Below are 23,227 nucleotides of genomic sequence, written 5' to 3' on the forward strand. Positions count from 1 at the left end.
TACCAATTGTTCAAATCGACGAACAAAGTATCACATAGTTCTTTCAAATTTATTATAGAGTAAATATTTCATATTTTTAATCATTGCGGTAGAAAAATGTAATCGTTTAATAATAACTGTGATAAATATGACAGATTTATTTTACACCCCTCTAAGTTGGCTAATTTAGCATTTTCAATATATTACGATACGGTTACTGCTTACGAACTTACATTATAATATTCTTGATAATTACGCCTAAAATAAAAGCAGTCAACATAGTCCAAACCCAGTTGGGCCAGTGTGAAACCTAGTTGAACCCCAACAGGGCAAGTTCACCAGTAAACATAGTTCAAACCCAGTTGGGCTTGTGCAAAACCAGTTGAAACCTAGTTCAACCCCAACAGGGCAAGTTTACCAGTCAACATAGTTGAAACCCAGTTGGGCTATAGACCGGGATGCATACATCAGAAAGTGCTCTAGTTAGTGGTTTTTGTGACCACCGAGCGACAACTACCTGATTTTTTGTACAATGATGGAGAAAAATATGAATAATAACCACACAAACTCGTCAAGCGTGAAAGTTGCACATTAATTAGTAATCATAGTTTTAATTAATCATAATTGTGTTTGTCGCCCTCTTGAGTCCAAATAGAGAAAATAAGCTCAATGCCTGTGGATTGTGATGTGCAGGATGTTGAACTATGTTATTTACATGTTAGGAATAAAGTGTGAACTTAGCTTTACGTCCTATTCGAGGGATTTTGTTTTTTTTTGGGGGGGGTTATTGCAAATGTTTTTCTTATTTTAATTTAAGAAGGAATATTTATACCAATACTTATGATGATTATGCTGATACTGATCTGATAATAATAAATGATAATACTACATGAACTACTATTTTTAATAATACAAACAATAAAGATATTGATAATGAACCTGAAAGTGATATTCATGATAAATTATATAGATCTTGATTTTATTATAATTAGCGAAGTAATTTTGATTAATATTAGAATAATTACTTTAACTATCGTTGCTTTGTGTTTATACAAGTATGCTCATCACAACTTTTTCTTTTCCTTGCCTCTCTGATCCTCTTTTCCAAAGTATCCTTCATCCACATTTTTCTCTCATGTCAACCACCCCTCCCCCCTCCCTGACTCTCTCATTCTATTTTTTCTCTATGCACTCACTGTCTTTTGCTCTCTCCACCTCTCCCTCTTTGTTTCTTTAATCTCTATCTCAATCTTCTTTTCTCGCCTTCAACCCCCTTCCTGCAACATCTCTACACATCGCAGACAAATAATTTTGACTGAATGACAAAAAGTATCCAAACAAGTACAAAAGCATCATCATATTCAAATTGTATAATATTGATAACATTACTGTTATCATAACTTGCACATATGACACATAAGAAATGCATGTAGTTATTGTTTTTACGTTTTCAGCTTTTCTTCATGGCTGAGGTTTGAGGACATAACATTCCAACTTTCATTTCTAAACAAGCACTGTAAAAAAGGTACCATTTCTCTACAAGTCTCAAGAAAATTGACAAACTATTCTTGCAGTACATCAAACATGATTTTGATACATGAATATAAAACAAGTGAAATAGTGTTCTGTTACTACGGCACGAAATACATCTATACGAATTCTCTATCACTTCTACAAATTGTATAATATTGATAACATTACTGTTATCATAACTTGCATATGTGGCACATAAGAAATGCATGTAGTTATTGTTTTTACGTTTTCAACTTTTCTTCATGGCTGAGGTTTGAGGACAGAACATTCCAAAATTCAGTTCTAAACGAGCACTGTAAAAAACGAGCACTGTAATCACTTCTACAAGTCGTTAGAAAAATGACAAACTATTCTTGCTGCCTACATCGCAAGTGATCTTGAAACATAAATATAAAACAAGTGAATTGGTGTTCTGTTTATACAGCTCGAAATACATCTATAAGAATTAACCACTTCTACATGTCGTTGGAAAAATGACAAACTATTCTTGCTGCCTACATCGCAAGTGATTCTGAAACATAAATATAAAACAAGTGAATTGGTTTCCTATTAATACAACTCGAAATATAAGAATTCTCTACCAAGTGACATACTATTCATACTTGAATATTAAACAAGTTCTGTTAATACAGCTCGAAATAAAAGAATTCCCTTTAACCTCCACAAGCTATTGGAAAAGTGACATACTATTTGTGCACTACAATGTACATCCCAAGTAATGTTTATACATGAATATGATATATAGAGTGTTTATACAGCTCAAATTGTGGGTGGAGAAAGAGTAAGAATCCAAATGTTGTTGGTCCATCCATAACGCTTGCAAAACATTGAATGACTTTGCGATCTTTTGCCCGTTTTGTAAACAAACTTGGATGGTAGATGCTCTACAGTGACCTGAATGAACTCATTGTTATTTCGGGGTCACAGGTAACTTAATTATGCCAGAGGTCAAACAAGTTCAGACCAGAACAAATTTACATTACTGTGAATGAATGAGTCTAGATACATAAGCTTTCAGACATTCAGTTTTCATCTTCATTGTCTGTATCTTCCTCATCCATATTGTGCCCTGCTTGAGCTGAATTTTGACAATTGATGCACCTGCAAAGATCGGTGCAGGTTATGTTGTGCTGTGACATGAACATCGACCCTTTCCTGCAGCTTTAGATTCTTCTTCATCAGCTTCTGTGAAGGTAGTAAAAGTACAAAGCTTTGCCTCAATACTGAAATATACAGAGACACTATATTTATTTCAAGTGAACATCATTCAACTGATACCCTGTATTTTACATCCAAAGAATACTAAAGCATAGAAAATATATTTTTGCAATTTGTTATCATTGTTAAACTTATGACCACTAGTTACATTTGCTGCTGTTAAATAATGTTAACAGCTGTGCTCCATGGTGTAATCTTTATATCATAAATAAATGTAACTTTCAATTTAATAGGAATGAAGTAACATAATATGAAAAATTTTACAAAGTAAAATAAGCTGTGCTATAAGATGTATACCAAAAATATTACCTTTCGATATCTGTGCTTTCTTCGCCTTGTCCTTGGCTCGCCTGATGGAAGTGAGATTACAGAAGTGCCGGTATCAATCTACGTGGTATCCTGCCCTCCCTTGTCGTTTTCTATGTAAATAATCAGGACACATCAATGAATTATAATTTTTTCCATTAAGCATTAACAATACTGTGCTTATGAACAGCTCTAATTTGAAATCCCTATCAAGATTACCATACCAATTTTCTACTGAAATATATTTTCCATTATGTTATGCCCTCCTCATTCGTCTTGAGCACCGACTACCTTACCTTTTTAAGTACGAGATAAGAATAGATCAAGACTTCAAAAACTCAAATTTCCTAGCTTAACTTAACTTCAGCTTACAAGTTACACAATGATACAATGTTGGCTCTGTCATAATATTGTGTTACTTTAAATCAAATCAAATTTTAAAAAGAGAAAAATCCTTCAAGACAAAAGTTGATAAAGTCAACATCATTCAACATGAATTGAAAACAATCAGCATACTTTTACTATATATATGGTAGACTAGCAGTAGTAGTACTACTACTACTACTACTCTGCCAAGTACTTCTGCACAGCTGGCAGCCACACATAACCATATCAGGAGAGATCTAGACCTTAGAGTTAGACCTACTTTTTGTGTAGGAAGTGAACATTCAATCATTGATTGACTCACTATTGTCTGAGTCTGACATTATTCATTATGTATATTTATAATTTATATTTTACTCATACTCATAATCATAGTCATAAATCCCCATAATATTAATAATTTTAATATGCAATTTGCAATTCAGATACAACTTATGACACCTAAATTGCAGTAAAACAATAAATTTCACATCTAGACATTCATACCCCATGCCATGCCCATACTATTTTTACTAGCCTACCTTGTTGTTGTGCATACATCGTCAAATTGAAGTCCGTCTGCTGTGGTTGCGATGACACTTTCCGGACGATTCTCTAACTCTTTCATTGGGTGGAACACTCTAAACTCTTCCATGGGTTTCGATTACATGCATGAAACAGTAAGACGAAGTTTTTCCCTCAGAATCATCAGCTTCCGATGACATTGATGACGACGTGTACGCGTCCATCTTGTACAGTGAAGGTGAAATGCAATGAGCGATACGATTGGTCAAGAGAGGATTCCCCTTCCAAATGTGGGTGAAACGCGCAAGCTGGTTGGCTTACAATCATGGTGAAAAAATAAATATTGTTCTCGTTTTTTTCAAATTACTATAAAATGCGCAACTTTTACGTTTGACGAGTTTGAGACAAGACTTCTATAATATTTCTACATAATATCTGAGCATATAAGGTAGTTGTCTGATGGTGGTCACAAGAAGTCGACTTTTGGGGCCTTGCATCCCGACCTACTAGTGCAAAAACCAGTGAAACCTAGTTGAAGCCCAACTGGATCAGTTCAAACATAGTTCAAACTCAGTTGGGCCTGAACAAACCCAGTTGAACCTAGCTCATGTACAGCATAACCCAGTAAGACCCAGTTCAAGGGACGAAATAACCGGGTTCGCATCGCAATTTGCTACCCAAGAATGGCCAATTGCGAATCAACTTCAATTTGGCGTCGCAGAAGTTGCGAATAAATATTTTCTCAAGTTATGTCCAGGTTCTGACAATTCCCATTGACACAACACGTAATAAGTATATTGTTGTTTAAGCTGAAGCCATACATCTGTCGGTCACTCCCGCCTGACAACAACACCCATGCGCGCGGCATGCAGCCTCGACCCTTGCATAGAAACGTTATGACAACAAAAAGCTACGTACACACGCGGCATGTTGGCTACGTAATTAACACAGCCAGAATGCAGTGTGTATTACACGATAGGTTAGTGTGCTTTCCACTACGAGCTCACATAATATAGCGAACGTTATATTGTATGTACAGTCGATAGCTCGCTGATAAATAACGTTGGGATTTACGTAGTAAGGTAACTTTCAACAGTTAAACAGTGGCAGAACAAGTTTGATCCATCCCAAATATAGATGAATATCGAGACGGGCGGGGGAGAGGATTTGCTGGGCAAAGTTTCATGCCGACTATGTCAGTCATACGAGCCACAACTGAGATGCCTTCGCAACTTCAGCAGAAGTTTCATTTTGGGGATTTCGGGGAGTGCTCTAAAAAAGGACAATGTTGCGAAACACACCATGACTGCTGAGCAGCACATTCGGGCTCAACAGCTGAAAGAATCACCGAGCACCATCGCTGATGTATATCGCACAACTCCGATCGGTAATTATAATGTACATTCACGTTATTCTTATAAATACACGTGGTAGTGATGTGTTGTAAAGATTTGTGAACCACTTATCGCGTGCTTTATCACAAATTATGTATAATAACAAAGAATTGCTGTTAACGCTTAGCGAGACCAAATATAATCGTTCGCGAAATTGTGTACAGCATCCGTATATTTTGCAATAATAACATTTTAGCGCAATACTTTCGGACGTGATAGATAATCGCGGTAAGTAACGAATCAGAATGGTTGATCTATACATGGGCATACACACATGTTTGTAACACTTGATTATGCTACGAAATCTGTGATTGGCTGGTGAAAACAAGATTCTACAAGATTCTATAATATTGACACGTAAACTGGCACTGCCGCGGCAATTCCAAGGTCCAGTAGGCTGTCAGGGGGTGTAATTTATTTTCTCTTGTACTGTTGTAGCTCACTGTGAATGTCGCACGGTATATAATCGTTAAGGATAAGTACTTATTATGAGTGGTCAGTGAGGCGATCAGCAACCCCCGGCTTAAAGGGACTGTACATGGACACAAAAGGTTAAACTCTGAAAAGCGGGTTTTGAGCATTCCAAACACCAAACGTTGGGTGGATTTAGGAATTGGTGATTTTGGGCGGCAGTTGACCATCAGAACCTCAGGCGGTACGGTTGTGTACGATTTCCAAGGGCCAAGAATCTGGCTAGGGTGATTTTGCCTTGTCGAAGAGGAAAATTGAGGAAACGTTTCAACAATAAAGTTAACTGGATAGTTAGGGTGCTAGGAAATGTGTTTTATTGACGACCATTTTCTGTAAGTATTTATTCTTTGCTATTTGTATGTAGGGGTTGAGGTTTGTAATTATGTCATGTTAAGTAGATTTTATGGATATGCAAATGACCCACTGGTAACATTTGCAGGGCATAAACGGTCTTCGTATTTCAATTCTTTGATATATTAGAGCCGCCATTTTGTTTTATTTGAGAAGTTCATTGGCATCCGCCATTTTGTTTTCGGCGATGCTAATTTATTAAAGATTTATGAATCATAATTTACAATTATAGTATGCAGTGGATAGTTCTGAAACATCGGGGTTAATTGCATCATACCTGGCTCCATTTTAGGATGTGGTTTTCTTATATTCTATTTGTCAAGGGTGTTTTGTACCGGGTACTGAGAGGGTCACTCAGGGTGCGCAGTCCGAAGCGGAGGCTGGACGTGAAGGTGACAATCCGTGGATTCGGAAGCCTGTATTCAATATTACAATTTGAACAGCGTACCGGGAGAAATAAACGTGTTGGCATGGAACTTGTCAGCAGACGATTTTGGTGAACACTCATACAACTCAACTCGCGGGAAATACACTTTAAGCGACTCGGATCATATCAAGGTAAACAGAATAATAACTTCAATTTAAAGACGACAAAGCTCACAACTATGGAAATGAAGATAGCGTACTTTCGCGGTGTGGATCACTCACTCCGGAAACATGTATTTCGTCAAACAGATACAGTAGTATGTACAGTATGTGATCTTTTTGGCCTAACAATTTTAATCCATTTACTCACTTCCAGGTTTCATGCACCACAGGACCGGGGAGAGCCCCGACCATCAGGGCGTCGGCACCCCACGAAGAGGCTTAAACGTGGTCGCCCTGCAAAGGCGTATAAAATGAAGATCGTCGCTTTGTCGGATCCCAAAGCAACAACAAGGCCTTCTTCATGGAAAGCACTGAAGGCCTTGTCCAATGCTGGGTTAGGTTTGTGCAAATTAATTTTCAGACTTTTATGCAACTTGGACGACATTTGTGTACAGTTTTATGTGGATAATGATAGAATATTAATTAGTTCACCTTTCAATTCAAGTGGACAGAAACCATGTAGTGTGCTATTTGTAGCAAAAAAATTCCCTCTTCCAACGGCAACATGTAAAGTTTTCTATTTGTACCATCTATGACAGAAATTTAAATGATACATTATTTCAGGACATCTTCCAAGAGAATGCACCATACCAGCCCATCTGGATAGTGATGAGTTTAAAAAGTTCCTGTGGGGTTGGACCTTACATTCAAAAGGGCCAATGCAAAGGGGGAATTAATTGATCTTACCGAGGGGAGCACCTGCCCAGCAGAAATGAAAGGTAGAAGCAGACATTGTTTGTATGTTCTGCCAGTATCTGTACCCGCCATACATTCAGTAGTAAGTATTTGCTTCAAGTTCTAACCATGTCAATATTCCATAATATAAAATTGAACAATTCCAGAAATGTGGTGGTGGGATTCAATTTGAAACCTGTTTGATTCATAGAACCATTCCTTAGAATGATCATTACTTTATGAAAACTTATTTACATGACACAGTTACAAATATCAATACCATGATATTTAAAATTATCATGCACTGACCATTAAATTCCATATTCTTCTGGTATGTAGTACTTCATATACATGACCAAGACTTTCCATACTATTCTAGTGACTACATATGTGTGCAGTGTGTATGTTCAGTTGTGTATGTTTTAATTACACTGTGACTTTCCCATCATAGACCACTTGTCAGGTATGTTCAAGGACCCTCAATGGAGCAGATTGTTTGATGTGCCAGCAAGATGAGGAATTTAATGAGTCCCTTGCTGCCAACAGAAACCAGGTTTTTATTTCTTAATCTATCTTCCATGGCCATGAAATGACCTCAGTCTAAAATAAGCCTGCACTGTTTGCTTAGCAATGTGCTTTTTACGTGACCCGCCATGCGGGATATAAAACGTCACGGCCAAACGGCACTACCGAAACATTCCCATTCTGAAAAACGAAACTCAGGTCAAGCGAGCCAATAAAACATACGCCCGCCGACCACAAAAGGACGACCAGTACGGAGCGAAACGAAAAAACCCTCCCCAGCACACCAGCGTCCAAAAAAAGACAGCCCCAGATAAACGGCGAAAATCGCCTTCAATCTGAAGGCGAATATCAGACTTCATCGCCTCCAGGACTGCCTGCCAACTGGCAAATTTCCCCCTAAAAACCACATCACATCTATTCCGCCAAACATGTTTTTTCACAATAGAGCAAACAAAAATAATGCGATGCAAAACAGCAACCGAACAAACTGGAGGGTCTACCCCATATAAAATAAAGCCATGTCCTACCGACCATGAACGGTCTCCCGTAACACGGTCGGTCCAGGTCTGGAACCACTCCCATAAGTTAACTACAAAGCAACAATGCCAAAAAACATGAGCGGTACTCTCTAAGCTGTCACAGCCGGTCCTCGGGCACAGTCCATCACCCAATCGCCAATGGTATCTTTTTAGGTTCGTCACCAAGGCACCGTGTGCAATTCTCCATGCAAGATCACGGAGCCTGCCACCATTCAGCCTTGAATGCACCGAACGCCATACTTCGGCAGAATGACGTCCCTGGACAAAAATTGCATTCAAGGCCCTATCCTGCAACGAACTGTGAACGAGGGCCGGCTGTGACAGGTCAACAGGGGGGCAACTCAATCAGAGCGGAGCAAATGACACGCACCGCCCTGTTTGGAGTACTACTATGCGGTTCTCTGTTGCAAAACAGCGCCGGGACCCATCGACGCAGGTGCAAACCGCCCCAAAGACGTAAAAAATATGAACAAGGCAACCCTGGGTCAGTTACCGCTACAAACAACTGCTTAAATAACAAAAAGGTTAATTTACTTCCCAGATGAACCACCCCTAACCCACCCTTCTCCACTTTTTGGTACATTACCGCCCTTTTGACAAGCTCTGTACCACCCGACCAAATAAATGAAAATATCGCTCTCTCCAACCGCACCAGGACGCGACGCGGAATTGGATACACCGCGCCCGGGTACCACAAGATGGGCGAAACAAAACGATTAATTACGGTGACTTTCCCTAGGATCGAAAGCCAGCGGGTGCCAAAGGTTTCGAGCCTGCTCTCAAGAACCTCAGCCCTCTCGTTCCAGGTTACATCACAGGGTGCATCACAGCCGAACCATATACCATTAATTTTGATATTTTGATCCGACCACGATGCACCGAATGGTAAGTCTCTGTATCTCCAGCTACCAAGGCGAAGGCCCTTTGTCTTTTCCGGATTCAACTTGGCCCGGTAGCTCTCTCAAAGATAGATAAATCCTGCGAGAGGGCACGAAAGGAGCCCAGACTCGAAATAACACACGTGACGTCATCTGCATATTGAACGCACTTCACTTTGGCACCCCCTGGCACAACGAATGGAACAAGTCTTGAGTCCCTTTCCAAAAGTTCTGCTGGATGCAATGACCCTTCACTGCACAAGTCTGGAGATCACCCACAAGATGCGGCATAGCCAGTGCAAGGCGGTTGCACAAAGCCTTAGCCAACAACTTGTAGTCTACATTTAACAAGGTGATTGGACGCTTGTTATGAGGGTCCAAGGGGTCACCAGACTTGGGCAGCAAAGTAATCATGCCCAGACGTTGACTTTGGTTTAACAGTCCGTTTTGGAAGGCGTCCTCGAAGACGGCTCTGAGGTCGGGTCCTATTATTGCCCAGAAGGTTCGGTAGAACTCCCTCGGAAGCCCGTCCGAACCCGGGGACTTGCCATTCTTCATCTTCGAAAGCGCCTTCCAAAGCTCAACAGTGGTTATTCCGCCCCCAAAATATCATTGACATCGTGGGGAACGGTTTTTGAGGTTCCCCTCAATAAATCGGCCTGTGCCGACAAGTCGACACTGCCACGCGTAAACAAACTCCAATAATAATCCTTGTATACGCGGACAATGCCGTGAGGGTCACTAACCACGGTCCCATCAGTAGCGCGCACAGATGGGACGCGTCTGTCACACGCCGATGAGCTTACGGACTGGTAAAACCTCAGTAAAGGGCGTTCCTCGGCTTCCACCGCTTCGACATGGGCCCTGACGCGGGCACCGTGGTACTTTTCATCGAGATAGGTCTGCAAAGCGATGACAGCCGAAGGGTCGCAAAACTTCACCTCCGCGCACAGCTTCGAAAAATGTTCTCTTCGACGCCGTGCGCGGGTCACGCAATACTGAATTGCGAAGCGTTTGATGCGCAACTTGACATCATCCCACCATTGGGATGTAGAAGCAAAGGCCGGCTTCAATGTTTGCCATCCTTTGTACCTGGTCTCGAAACCTTGGCGGAACTCTGCCTCGCCAAGAATCCGACAGTTAAGCTTCCATAGGCCCCGCCCGATGGGGAAAATGGAAGGAAAAACAAAACGTGCTACTACAGTGTCATGGTCAGAGAGCGGACAGCTGAGCGTCTCGCAACCCGAAAATTTAAAACTTACGGGCGCATACACTCGATCTATCCTGGAGGCATCTTCTCCGTTAGGCCTCATCCACGTATACACCGTACTACACGGGTGCATATGCCTCCAGACATCGGGTAAATGGTGTGCCGAAGTGAATCTGTCCAATTCTGTGATCCCAGCGTCAGGACTAGCAGACACAGAAGCCCCGAGTCTGTCAAGACCCGAGTCTGGGACACAGTTAAAGTCTCCGACCATGACACATGGTGCACTACCAGGAACAAAGGAAGGTAGCGTGTTAAAAAATTCTCGTCTAGCAGAAGGCCGATTGGGAGCACACACATTGCAAAGGGAGATGTTACCCTGTGGATACTTGAATAGAATGCAAACCAATCGGCCCTCGTGATCCGTCTCCACCCTAGTGGCAAAACCCGCCTGACGAGGTGACAGAAGGATGACAGTGCCACAGGATGAAGACGAACCAAACGAAGCATGCAGCCCACCACCCCACTCATAAGCCCATAGAGGGACATCTTCTTCCAAAATATGTGTTTCCTGCAGGCAAACGCAGTCGACTTCCATTGAAATACAATATTGGAAAATGCGACTGCGCTTGCGATGATCCCTCATGCCATTGACGTTGAAAGTGGCAACTGAAAAAGTATGGGCCATGAGAGGGCAATGACGCAAAACTACGCCGACGACGATTCTGTAAGCTTCAAGCGAGCTGTAGACGACATATCGTCGTCTGAGTCGTCGCTTGAGGCCGACCTTTTTAGAGACGGTACCCCCATCTCGTCGTACCAGCTCGTCCCGGTGGCACGTTTCGGCTCTACGATCACCGTGTCTTTAAACTCATTGGTTGACCACCTGTTGGTCCAGTGGTTCATTCAATATTAATTTTGGGCTGATATACAGCAGACTTTTAACTTCTGGAGAAGATGGGGGAGGGGGGAGACAGAGGGGCCAAAAAGCATGGCACCAGGGTGCAACAGTTCACAGTTTTTTTTATTTTTTGTTGTTGAATGTTAACATTTCATTCATTTATTTTAAGCACTGCATGTACACTCTTTGATTGTGGTCAGCTCTAAGTTTAATTTGCAAACCTATTTCAATGTACAATGCATTTTGTTGGAAAAGAAAGAAATCATCAACAAGATAACATGGTTATAAACTACCAATCAATAGTAAAAGAGATTATTTTCAACTCAAAGGTTGCATAGTATCACTTCATGAGTGGTTACAAATAAACAGTGTCACACATTAACAGGTGTGCACATGCATCCAGACAACTGAAGATTTTAGCCTGCTCTTTGAAGAAATATGTTGCAAATGATAGCTAGCAAATATAGCTGCTCATTTTACCCAAGTAACCGTAGAATAAAATAAATAATATCACGCAAACAGCGAGTTAACTGCCATTATGGTCCAATTATATTTCATGATTCTCATTAGACATTTAATTTGAATTCATACCAATGTGCTGTTGTTGCTTAATTTAAATTCTTTCCATGGCAGTAAATCTATCCACATATGTCCTGGTGGGTATGAAACAGGTCCAATAAGTATGTGTCAGTTGGGTGCATGCGACTTTATAGACAGAGGTCATTGAACTTTGTCAGGCCGGTTATGTCTAAAGATGCAGCTTGCTTTTTTGTGGGATAATAAAGTACTAGATTATCCCAAGTTCCAGTAATTGTTCTTTCATTTTGTGAAGATATTCCCATAGTTTGGTAGTCCTAATACATAAAGTACAGTGCATTCTACATGTAGACTGATAACTGGAGCAACATCAATATGCACATACATGTACAATACATGCAGTTTGGTGGGGCGATCCGCTGGTACGCCTTCATGCAAGCACGGGGAGTGTCAGAACCAATTCAATAATGTACATACCAATTGAATGATGTGTTAGATTGTAAAAACGCTTTTATGACTTGACCGTTGCAACTTTCTTCACTTTCAGGAACAACAGGTAGCTACACGTGAATCCACATCACGTCATCTTGCACAGGTATGTGTTTGCTTATAAAGGGATATTTCAGTGTTAGACAATGGGACAGCCTTTGGGTGACAATACTAGGCTATGCACGGCCCACACGCACTCAATTTACGTAGGAATTAGCACAAGCATGATACAGGACTGGAATTTCACGCGAGAATGCATGTGATGTAATGAGGTCACCGGATATCTTGGGGCACTGTTGATGCGGGAGTGTTTACATTGTAAAATTGATTTTGCCGTCTGGATCAAATCCTGGTCTCTGCCATTGATCAAAATAGGAGGATCAAATCCAGTTCTGAACTGCGTTTACACTACAGCCGTGATCTCGACCACAGGATCAGATCCTGACTTCGAGATCTGATCCGGATCTAGTGTAAAAGCACTCTAATAGAACTAGCAAAATGCAATAGAACATCTTTATGGAATGACCAGAATGATGTCTTTCTAGTGAGGGCATTTTTATATTCCCACCCAAACACTGATTAAAAATAATAGGCTATGTTGCTTTCATTTGTTGACTGTTTCTGTCATGTCATAGGCATTTTTTCAATTTTATTTTGTGTATTGTTTCATTACTTCATTTTGAAGGTCAGAGAAATGCGCCACCGTGCAATATCTAACTTAGTGGAACCTGAGAATGGGTTCAAAATCAAGTGCCGTCTCCCTAGTGGTGATATCCTACAAAGAAAATTCACAAAAGAGGATCCTGTGTCCGTAAGTAAATGTATCAGTAATTGCAATATGAGGTATTTCTAATAATACATCACTCCAAGAACATGGCGACTAAGTGTCAAAAGATATGGCGAGATTTAATATATATGTCAGGAAAGAGCAGATGGCATGAGTGATCACATGCAGAGACTGCAGAGTGCTAACCAAATTGTAATACATAATAGCTTCATTTACATGCATTATCATTGCTTTCCTTGTTTGCTGAATCCTGTGTGTATGCCACATATATGCCTTATATACTCTTGTGTTGTTTTTTCTTCATTCAGTACTTGGTCAACTGGATTGGATCATCGCAAGATGCTACAGAAAATTTCACCATCAATATAATAATACGGATAGCAAATTTTGCATCCAACACCCTACCTTGACATTGGTCTGGAGGAATCATGCCTAGTAAATGTGTCATGGGTAAGTTTTAATTGCAAGCAACTTTGGTTATGTTGCATATTGAAAGGGGACATATTTGTTAACTTGTTTAAAGTATGAAGTTACTGCAAAATATCAAATTTCAGTGAGTACCATAAATTGTTTGCAACCTTCCACTATGTGACCACTTTGCATTCAGTAATACTTATGTGACATACATATTTATACATCATGCGTGTTGTCTTTTTCTTATGACTGCTGTATGTTCACATTCATTACACTGTATGGATAAGGTTCACCACCCTCACTCCCATCATTTAAAATATTGTACTGTAATTCATTGCCCTATAAGGACACTGTGACCTGTAATAGGCCTACATGACATGTTCTTGACATGATCCTCTCCAGCTATCAGTTCAGTCATTTAGTAAATTTTTCTGCTGTCAAATGGTTTTACATTTCAAATCTTTGTAACTAGCTTGCTGTTACATAGTCTACTTGTAACTTGCAGTGTCTTCTCTCACTAAGATACATGTACGCTTTACATCATTAGAATAAGCTCGCTTCAACTTCAGCTAAAACGCACATCTGGAGATGCTACCTGTCTAAGTCATAGTATGCTACTTGTATTGTCCTCATGTTTTAAGTGCTCTTGTTATGTACATGTGAGGTCACTACTACTACTATCAGTCACAGAGGCCACACAAATAGTGTCCTCACATTTAATATTTTCTTCTATAGTACATTTGGGGACACTTTTACCAGTCATAGTGTTCTGATTTATTCTATTTTGACATTTTAAAGTTCAATTGTCCTTACATTGTCATCATGTTTGACAACAATTACATCTCTTAGCATTCCATTCCTCTAATCTGATTTGCGTAATACTCATTTAAAAAATTTACATGTTATTTTTATTTTTACATGGGCATTTCTTCCTTTTCTGTGCACTCCGGGATTTGCCTTGACACAGCAGCTTCTCAACAACTTCTAACATTTGACCATAATCTACTATGAGCATGAAGCCACTTTTGTATATCACCATTCAAATGTTATATGTATGAAACTACATGTGTACAAAAGCGTGTTCCCCATATGTAGACTTTTCTTTTTTCATAGACATTCTCACACTCTTGGACAAGGAATGAGACAGGGGCTAATATAAACTTGGTCTGGGATGGTGAGCCAAGAGGTCCATTGAAGAATCAAATGTTTACCTAGTTGCTGCTCAATCACTAGTTACAGAAGACATTTATATTCAATAATTCAAATAAAAATAGTGGAACGATTTGATATCCTTATGATACAACATCAGTAAACATGCCCAGACAAGGGCTCTCAAATCCAGTTCAGGGGATCCCAAGTCCAGGATGAGTCCGAATCCAAACATCCCTAGGCCAAGCATAATCCAAGTCCACATGAAAAAGGACTGTAGTCCTACAGCAGTGATACAGTAGATCATCAGTATGATTGGCGCACAATCTCAACGCCAGAGTTGCAGATTTTGATTGAAGTTTGCAGACTGTACAGACACCTTTAAAATGAGACAAAGTTTAGTAAGCATGTTAGTTTCAAACATAAATTTATCACAAAACAGGAGGCTGGAGCTGACTACTGGCCTGAAAAATACCTAGCAAGTTGTTAATTTTCAAAACATTAGTTAATTGTGCAGCTGGTTTTACTTATTCAGTGTGCCAACAGATTTGAGACTTAAAGTTCAGTTTCCAAACATCCTTTACAACTTCACTGCAGGTGGAACCAGAAGAACCAACTACAGCTGGAAACCCCCAAGAAGATGGCCCTTCACAAGTAGCTGGCCCATCAGGCACATCATTAACAAACCAGATAATAACATCCGGTACCCCAGGAGTACTTTTTCCTGTAATCAACGTAAGTGTACTCATTTCATTGTTACTGTATATACTTATGGTCATTTGTCATTTGAGTTCAACAGGGGTTAAGGGATAAATCATGTATGTACCAGAGCTAGAAGAGAAGCTTGGACAGCATATTTTGGTACCAATGTAGCACAATGATTAAGAAGGAGAAATTTTTGGGCGGATGATGTTAAAGGTCCTCTCAAGACCTGGGATAAGAAAAGAAAACTGTAAACATGATATTTCAAGACAGGCGCACTTGAAAAGATGTCATATTTAATATAGTGATGAATTGCATTAATACAACAATACTCATATTACAACACCCAAACTACACTGAAGGCACTTCTTGAACTTCAGTTTTACATTGACATGTATTCACCAGCAAACTCATGACAGTGACGACGATTTGGAAGTGACCTTACCTGTGATGGAGGATGACTTGATAACAGCCATTGGTGAAGATCTTCAAGACGTAAGTCAGCTGTATAAATTATGACATCTTTAGAATATATCGCAATTGTGGGTATTATAAATGATGTACTAAATATAAATTCAAATAAAATAAATTTCTCAGTATCTTTTGGTATGTCAACAAACATATACTTCTAATATTTATAGCTTGCTTGCATGTTTGGGGTAACATGTGTGCAGGGGCAGAAGAATCTTTCACATGGTATGTCTAATATGGCACTTTTGGACCATTTCATGCATGGGTGTGTAGTCAATATGATTGAATTTTGTTTTCGGTGGCGGTATCATTTCCAAAATTTCATGCATGGCCTATATACAACAATTAAAGTGCGTTCCCTGATATATATTTATATATATATATGTATTTTTACATATATTTATAGATATGAATATATTATATAGATGTATACATACATATTGAAAAAGTTACATTGTGTAAATACAGGAAAATCTACAACATATTACAGTCTTTACCCAGGAAGGCGTGTTGCGATCCCGTTCTTCAAGTTTGTCATCTTTGCCCGATGCTCATTTTAGTGAAGAATATGAAGAACAAGAAAAGTAATTTAATGAGTTGATACGGATATTATAGCAAATCAATTAGTAAAAAAAGTCTATTCAACATTCAGTTCAGCAATGGTCAAAATCTGAAAATCTTACACGAGCAGGGAAGCTCGGATGTCTTTGATATTTGGATGCACCATGTAAAGTACAAGAAGCCTTTTTCTTCAACGTGAAATGTGTAGGTTTACCGTCATTTGTGGTATGCAGGGTTAAATTTGATAATACTGAAAGCAAGGTATGTAAAGAAGGGAAGCTGAATGGGCACCTTGCTTATATCTGGTATGTGGATGAGTCATTGAAATTGAAAGAAGGATTTTTTTTGTCATTCAAGGTCAGCAGTATCTGAGAACTTAAATTTTGATGTATTTAATCGTAATCTTACTTCCAAGAATATGGCACATTGAGTAATTGACATGAATGGCATTGCTTAGAAGCTCCTTAAGGCATCAGGGACATAAATGTGGCAGTTGTGCCATTCAAATTTTCTGCTACAAACGGGCTAACAGACACACTAAAAAAGGGGCCCCCAAATGGGCCATGATCAATCATAGTTGCTACCACACAAAACCAATATTAAATGCAAAGGTACTTTCCACAGAGTAAAGAACTGCCAATGCAAGACAAATTTTCTTCTGCATAGGTCTCACCAGATAGAAAGTATAGGTGGCCCAATGCGGCCCTATATGGGCCTAATGAATTGTATATCGATGCAGATCATATGTGCCTTGTGACATGACATTTGTAGCATTCCACAGAGTAAAGAAATGCGAATACAATACAAATTTTCTTCTGCAAAGTGCCCAGCACATGTCAAAAAAATTATGCAGTTTAAATAGTTAAGATACCAAAAGAAACCAATCTATAACCATCAACAACATCCTGAATTATTCAAATTCCTTCCCGCTACATAGGCCAATGGAATAATGAGATTAGTATACAAGTAGGTGTATCACTTACTAAACATTTCATTGAGCCAAACAAAAATGACGCGAACTCAGTCTTTGGGGGAGATCCTGACAGTTATAATGCATTCTCAAATCCATTCTTTTTCCTTTTATCCATTTTTTCCCCTTTTATCCAGTCAGTTCTTTGTATCGTGAGCAGTGTTTAACTTGGCAGTTACTTTGTTTCGCTGGAAACACTGGAGCAGATTAAAATCAGTTTATGTATTGTAAATAACAAACCCAAAATCATTGTGTGTCTTAAAACACTGTGTTTACGTTAGCATTGTAAATCTACAAAGTTTAAAATCTTGACAAACAACGCTTAAGTGTCATCTTAAGACATACATGTAGTCGAACAACAGAGATTGTTTTGTATCTTAAACTCAGACAAAGAAACAATTATCAAACAATGGTGAAAATGCTTTATAACGTGTACTTAACGATAAAGGTTTGGGTTGAAACTGTCCAATATGGTTTTTAAAAGATACATAATTGAAGCATAGAAATGTATATGTACCTTTATGCTAGGTACACTCTTTAAAGGACTTAAAATGCTAAGATTGAACAAAAAATACTGATATCACCACGTATGTCTCCATTCCTTGATACAGAATATAAAATGAGTAATTGGCCTATATTACTCCATCTTCCATCATTACACTAATTCAATTCGAATAGCTTGTAAGAAGTCCAACAAATAGATGTGGCATCCATTTTTCAGAAATATGAATGCTAGATGAGGGTTTTTGTTTTCATCTATGAAGGAATCTTTTACCTTTCAAGAAAGTCATCTTGCTAGTTTAAAATGTACTAAAATCATAATTGGCAAAGATAGTAACAAAAGATCACTTTGTGATTACTCATGTTAGGTTCGAAGTATAAGAACTGAAAATTCATGTCTCTTGACAGTAATTAAACACTGGAGTGTGTGCATTGTAAAAAGACACTGCATTTGCCATTCAGACAGATCTCAAAAGAATCAGCAAGTTTATGAAAATTAAGTATTCCCATGAACTTGATTCTAAAAAGACAATGGAATCTCAAATCTATGTTTCATTGTCGGAGTCATCACTCCAAGATGGTTCAGTACTTGAATCATCGGCATCAAACTCGGAAGCCACGTCTGGTCGGCTACTTTGAAAATCTTCGCTCAGTTCCCCCTCTTGGAATAGATGATCTGGGAGAGCCGGTCCCTCCAACCAGTCAGGGCTGGCACCCATTCTTGCTCTTCCAACCGTAGTTCTGTGGATCCAAGCCAGGCAAGACTCTTCCTCAGAGTGTTAGAATTAGAATGTGGGGAACTGTCATTTTTGCCCAGGCCGGCAAATCCCAAAATATTTAGAGGCTTAGGTGCAAAAAGTGTTATCTTTATTTTGCTTAGAGCAGCGAATAGCTAAATAAGATAAAACACTGGTCTTGTGTACAGTAACTCCAATTTATGCTGGAAACAATGTAATCATGAGCTTCAAATGTCATGTTACAAGGCACATATATCCAATTCTTTACACCCATATATAGGGCCACATTGGGCCACCTATTGTTTCTATCTGGCGGGCCCTTAGCAGCAGAAAATTTGTCTGGGCCATTCAGTACTTTGTGGCATTCATGCATTAAGTTGACATTGGTTTCAAGTGGTACCTCGTTCGTTTGATCACATGCATTTTTTAGGGGCCCTTCTTGGCCGTCTGGCGGGCCCTTTGCAGCAGAAAATTTGTCTGGCATGGGCCATTCAGTACTATGTGGCATTCATGCATTAAGTTGACATTGGTTTCAAGTGGTACCTCGTTCGTTTGATCACATGCATTTTTGGGCCCCCTTTAACCGGCCCCAGGGGCCACATGCAGCAGAGCGACCACGGCAGACATCCACTTTTGGATATACTGGGTTTTTCCACAAATGTTCCAATACTCAGATATTGGTACCTCGTTCGTTTGATCAAAGTGCACTGAGCTGCCGGTCTATAAGGCTACAACTTGTTGTATTTACGTATAAAGCATGGCACGGGCTACTTTCTTTCATAATTTATTTACAATTAATGTGGAATTATACAATTATAATACCCGAAATAGACCAAATGCTCATTGCAACTTTTATCATACAAAATTAGGTACACTCAGCTTTCGCAACCGTGCAACAAAGTTATGGCACTCATTAGGGAATATAGTTAAATCTAAGGCTACAAAGAATTCATTTCAGAAATGTTTAAAAAAAGGAATTGTTATCATCATATTCAATTATGTAAATGAGTTATTTCCTTCAACAATTTGTGTATATTATGTAACACACTTTCACATTGTATTTATTAATAATTTTTTCTTTAGGGAGCCCTCCACTTTGCTAAGCTTTATAGACTTCCCTCCTCTTTGTACTTCTGTGGAAAAACAAATAAATCAAATAAACTATGTTGTCACGACGATGACAAATTGCAATAGCCTACATTGACCTCTTCGCATGTCTACGGCCAAATCACGTTGACTATACCGGTGTGACAGGATTTTTTTCCCCTGAAAATATTCTCCTCCGGGGGGAATATTTCCTGGGAAATTTTCCCCCGGGTGGAGATTTCCTACGAAATATTCCCCCCGGGTGGGCATTATTCCTAGGAAATATTCCCCCCAACCTGGAAAAATTACCCCCACCTTCATGTAATTCTAGTTAATTATATTTGTGTACACCTATCAAGGATATCTCATCATGGAACTATAATAAGACGATTTTAACCTTTTTTGGGCATGAACTTTGAATATATCATTCCTGCAAATAAGGATATTCAGAGGAAATGTCTTGGGTTAGGACCAATGGACGACCGGGACTCAGAAATGGACGCCGGGACTTGGAAATGGACGACCGGGACTTGGAAATGGACGGTCGGGACCTACAAATGGACAAACTGGACCTGGCGAAAAATGGACACCGGGACTTGACAAAATATTATAAAAGAAATACTTCCCCGGGGGTGGGGGTGTCGAAATTAATATATTTAGCTACCCCTGCAACCCCTCTTCAAATTAGCGCCATTTTGGTAAAAATTGGAGGGGGTGAATTTTGGGGGTGGGGGACCCCCTCCCCAAGTGCAAAACTTGGGAGGGCACCTTCAAACATGTTTTACCCTTCCGTTACATCCTATTGATGACGTCATAAAAGTTTCAGCTCATTCGCATATTCGGTTAATTAATTAAAAATCATTAACCTATCTGCCTAACACTAAATTACTCTATATACGGGAAAGTACCGACTTTTATACGTTACCATGGTTACTGGGTTGGTCCGATTTCCCCCATCTTTTCTGGGTACCACCGCTAGGGTGTCACCTGTCCGAAATAGGATGAAACTAATAGGTTCGATACTTCCCCGGGGTGGTGGGGGGTAATTTTGAACAAAATCTGAAACGGTCAAAATAATTAGTGTTACTACGTACGGGAAAACCCAGACCCTTCTACTTTGGAGCGTTACCATGGTTACTGGAGTGGTCCGAATACGGCCATCCTATCAGGGTACCACCGCTAGGGTGTCCCCTTCCGAATTAGGATGAAACTTGTAGGTACTTTTCATTCCTGGGTGATAGGGGGGTCACTTTGAAAGAAAATCTGAAAAGGCATAATAATTTGTGTTACTATGTACGGGAAAATCCCGACCCTTCTACTTTGGAGCGTTACCATGGTTACTGGGGTGGTCCGATTACGGACATCTTTTCGGGGTACCACCGCTAGGGTGTCCCCTTTCCGAAATAGGATGAAACTTGTAGGTGGGTCTCTTCTCCGGGGTGGTAAGGGGGGGTCATTTTCGAAAAAATCCGAAAAGGTCATAATAATTAGTGTTACTATGTACGGGAAAATCCCGACCTTTCTATTTTTGAGCGTTACCATGGTTACTGGGGTGTTCCGATTACGGACATCTTTTCGGGGTACCACCGCTAGGGTGTCCCCTTTCCGAAATAGGATGAAACTTGTAGGTGGGTCTCTTCTCCGGGGTGGTAAGGGGGGGGGTCATTTTCGAAAAAATCCGAAAAGGTCATAATAATTAGTGTTACTATGTACGGGAAAATCCCGACCTTTCTATTTTTGAGCGTTACCATGGTTACTGGGGTGGTCCGATTACGGACATCTTTTCGGGGTACCACCGCTAGGGTGTCCCCTTTCCGAAATAGGATGAAACTTGTAGGTGGGTCTCTTCTCCGGGGTGGTAAGGGGGGGGGGCATTTTCGAAAAAATCCGAAAAGGTCATAATAATTAGTGTTACTATGTACGGGAAAATCCCGACCTTTCTATTTTTTAACGTTACCATGGTTACTGGGGTGGTCCGATTACGGCCATCTTTTCGGGGTACCACCGCTATGGTGTCCCCTTTCCAAAATAGAATGAATCTCCTAGGTGTGTCACTTCTCCGGGGTGGTAGGGGGTCATTTTCAGAAAAAGTACAGTCAGCAAAAAAGTCTCCGTAGCGTGCGCCATGGAACGCCCGGAAGGCATTAAATGAGCCCACCACTCCCCACGCCTCCGAACCGCCAAAATAATCTCAGATTCACAATCAGCGCCCCAAGAAGCACCAGAAAAGGTGTATTTCGTTCGTTTTTGGAGACACCCACTTGGGCTCGTGCCCCCTCCCAATGATTTTTTGGCCCCTCACGCCCCAACACAACACCCAATTCCAAAATAAACTTCAGATTCGTGAGCAGCGTGTCGAGAACAACCAGAAAAGATATACATTGCCCGTTTTTGCGACAAAAATTATTTTCACCGAAAACCCCGTAATTGCCCAAAAAATGGATTTCGTGAAAAAGACGTCACAGGGGGTAATCGATGCCCAGGAGCCCAAATCTGCAACTCCCAGGTCCATATCTGCTTCCGTTCGGGAGATACGTAGTCCCAAAGGACCCGATAGAAATACGTGGTCTTCATACGTGCAAAAGTTGGAAAACTCCCTCTTGACAACCACCCCCCTCCCCCTCCTTTCCTCTCTGAAGTACCCATCGACATGAAATTTTGACGTGGAGTAGAAGACACCCTGGTCATTGTCATACACTAATTTCCTGTAATTATCTGACCGGGAAAGGGTTTTTGGTTCCTTGCTTTAGCAAAAGGAACCTATGCAGTCAGGTTGGCGTGTGTGTGTGTACTTGTAAGACCTGTCAATCGGGGATAATCGTATGGATACACACCTTCCAACTGGGGATATACACCCCCAAATGGGGATATCCCCATTTGTCAAATCCCCATTTTCAATGTGCAAAAACCATCCACAACATCGCAGAAGTGCCTCCTTTAATTTTCTAAATGATTAAAAAAATTCACCACTTTCATACTTCAAATCCGCATGTCTGGTGTGTTTGTTTAACAAAGATACAGTAGGTGTCTCAGCTCTGATTACTATAGCGCCCTCAGCTTTATACACACGGATGACGCATGTCCCCAGTTAACAGGTTAAGAGAGATACACACGTTTTTCCCGGTTGACTACTACAGCAGCAAACACACTTCCCCAGTTGGATACCAAAATGCCAAATACACATTAGTGTCTGCTTGTATATGCAGTGCTTAATACTATTTGACCATGTTGTCATCACTATACATGACATTGAACATGTGGGAACTGGGAACCTGAAACGTACAGTACCATTTGAAGATTACTGAATGGTAGGATATATCTTTTTCTTGTTTTCAATCCATTTTGGTGATATTCCCTAGGTATATGTGAC

General features: G+C 40.1%; 1 protein-coding gene and 2 long non-coding RNA genes across 4 annotated transcripts; 2 read left to right on the forward strand and 1 right to left on the reverse strand.

Moving 5' to 3' along the window:
- Positions 1-763: 763 nt before the first annotated feature.
- LOC139984743 (uncharacterized) lies at positions 764-4,426 on the reverse strand. Its single transcript, XR_011799173.1, has 3 exons — positions 3,942-4,426; positions 3,040-3,149; positions 764-2,697 (listed from the first exon to the last, which is right to left on the reverse strand). It is a non-coding gene; the product is annotated as an uncharacterized lncRNA (long non-coding RNA).
- Positions 4,427-5,383: 957 nt separating this feature from the next.
- Positions 5,384-7,362, forward strand: LOC139984628 (uncharacterized). Its single transcript, XR_011799125.1, has 3 exons — positions 5,384-6,121; positions 6,464-7,067; positions 7,293-7,362. It is a non-coding gene; the product is annotated as an uncharacterized lncRNA (long non-coding RNA).
- On the forward strand, positions 7,362-16,341 carry LOC139984627 (uncharacterized). 2 transcript variants are annotated; one of them, XM_071998580.1, is made up of 7 exons: positions 7,362-7,506; positions 7,855-7,956; positions 12,538-12,585; positions 13,165-13,290; positions 13,575-13,716; positions 15,427-15,564; positions 15,937-16,341. In XM_071998580.1, the coding sequence occupies exons 1-5, from the start codon at positions 7,441-7,443 to the stop codon at positions 13,674-13,676; spliced, it is 444 nt and encodes a 147-aa protein (XP_071854681.1). In that variant the 5' UTR covers positions 7,362-7,440; the 3' UTR covers positions 13,677-13,716; positions 15,427-15,564; positions 15,937-16,341. The 2 variants fall into 2 exon arrangements, with proteins under 2 accessions (XP_071854681.1, XP_071854682.1); XM_071998581.1 differs by lacking the exon at positions 7,855-7,956.
- The last annotated feature ends 6,886 nt before the right edge of the window (positions 16,342-23,227 follow it).

The sequence above is a fragment of the Apostichopus japonicus genome, chromosome 17 (assembly GCF_037975245.1).
Source record: "Apostichopus japonicus isolate 1M-3 chromosome 17, ASM3797524v1, whole genome shotgun sequence".
NCBI lineage: Eukaryota > Metazoa > Echinodermata > Holothuroidea > Aspidochirotida > Stichopodidae > Apostichopus > Apostichopus japonicus.

Bases quoted from the DNA above. Each gene is read 5' to 3' on its own strand.
- LOC139984627 (XM_071998580.1), top strand. From the start codon at position 7,441: ATGAAAGGTAGAAGCAGACATTGTTTGTATGTTCTGCCAGTATCTGTA. The intron at 7,507-7,854 runs GTAAGTATTTGC...TTCCCATCATAG, and splicing joins TACCCGCCATACATTCAGTA to ACCACTTGTCAGGTATGTTC. The intron at 12,586-13,164 runs GTATGTGTTTGC...TTCATTTTGAAG, and splicing joins CATCACGTCATCTTGCACAG to GTCAGAGAAATGCGCCACCG.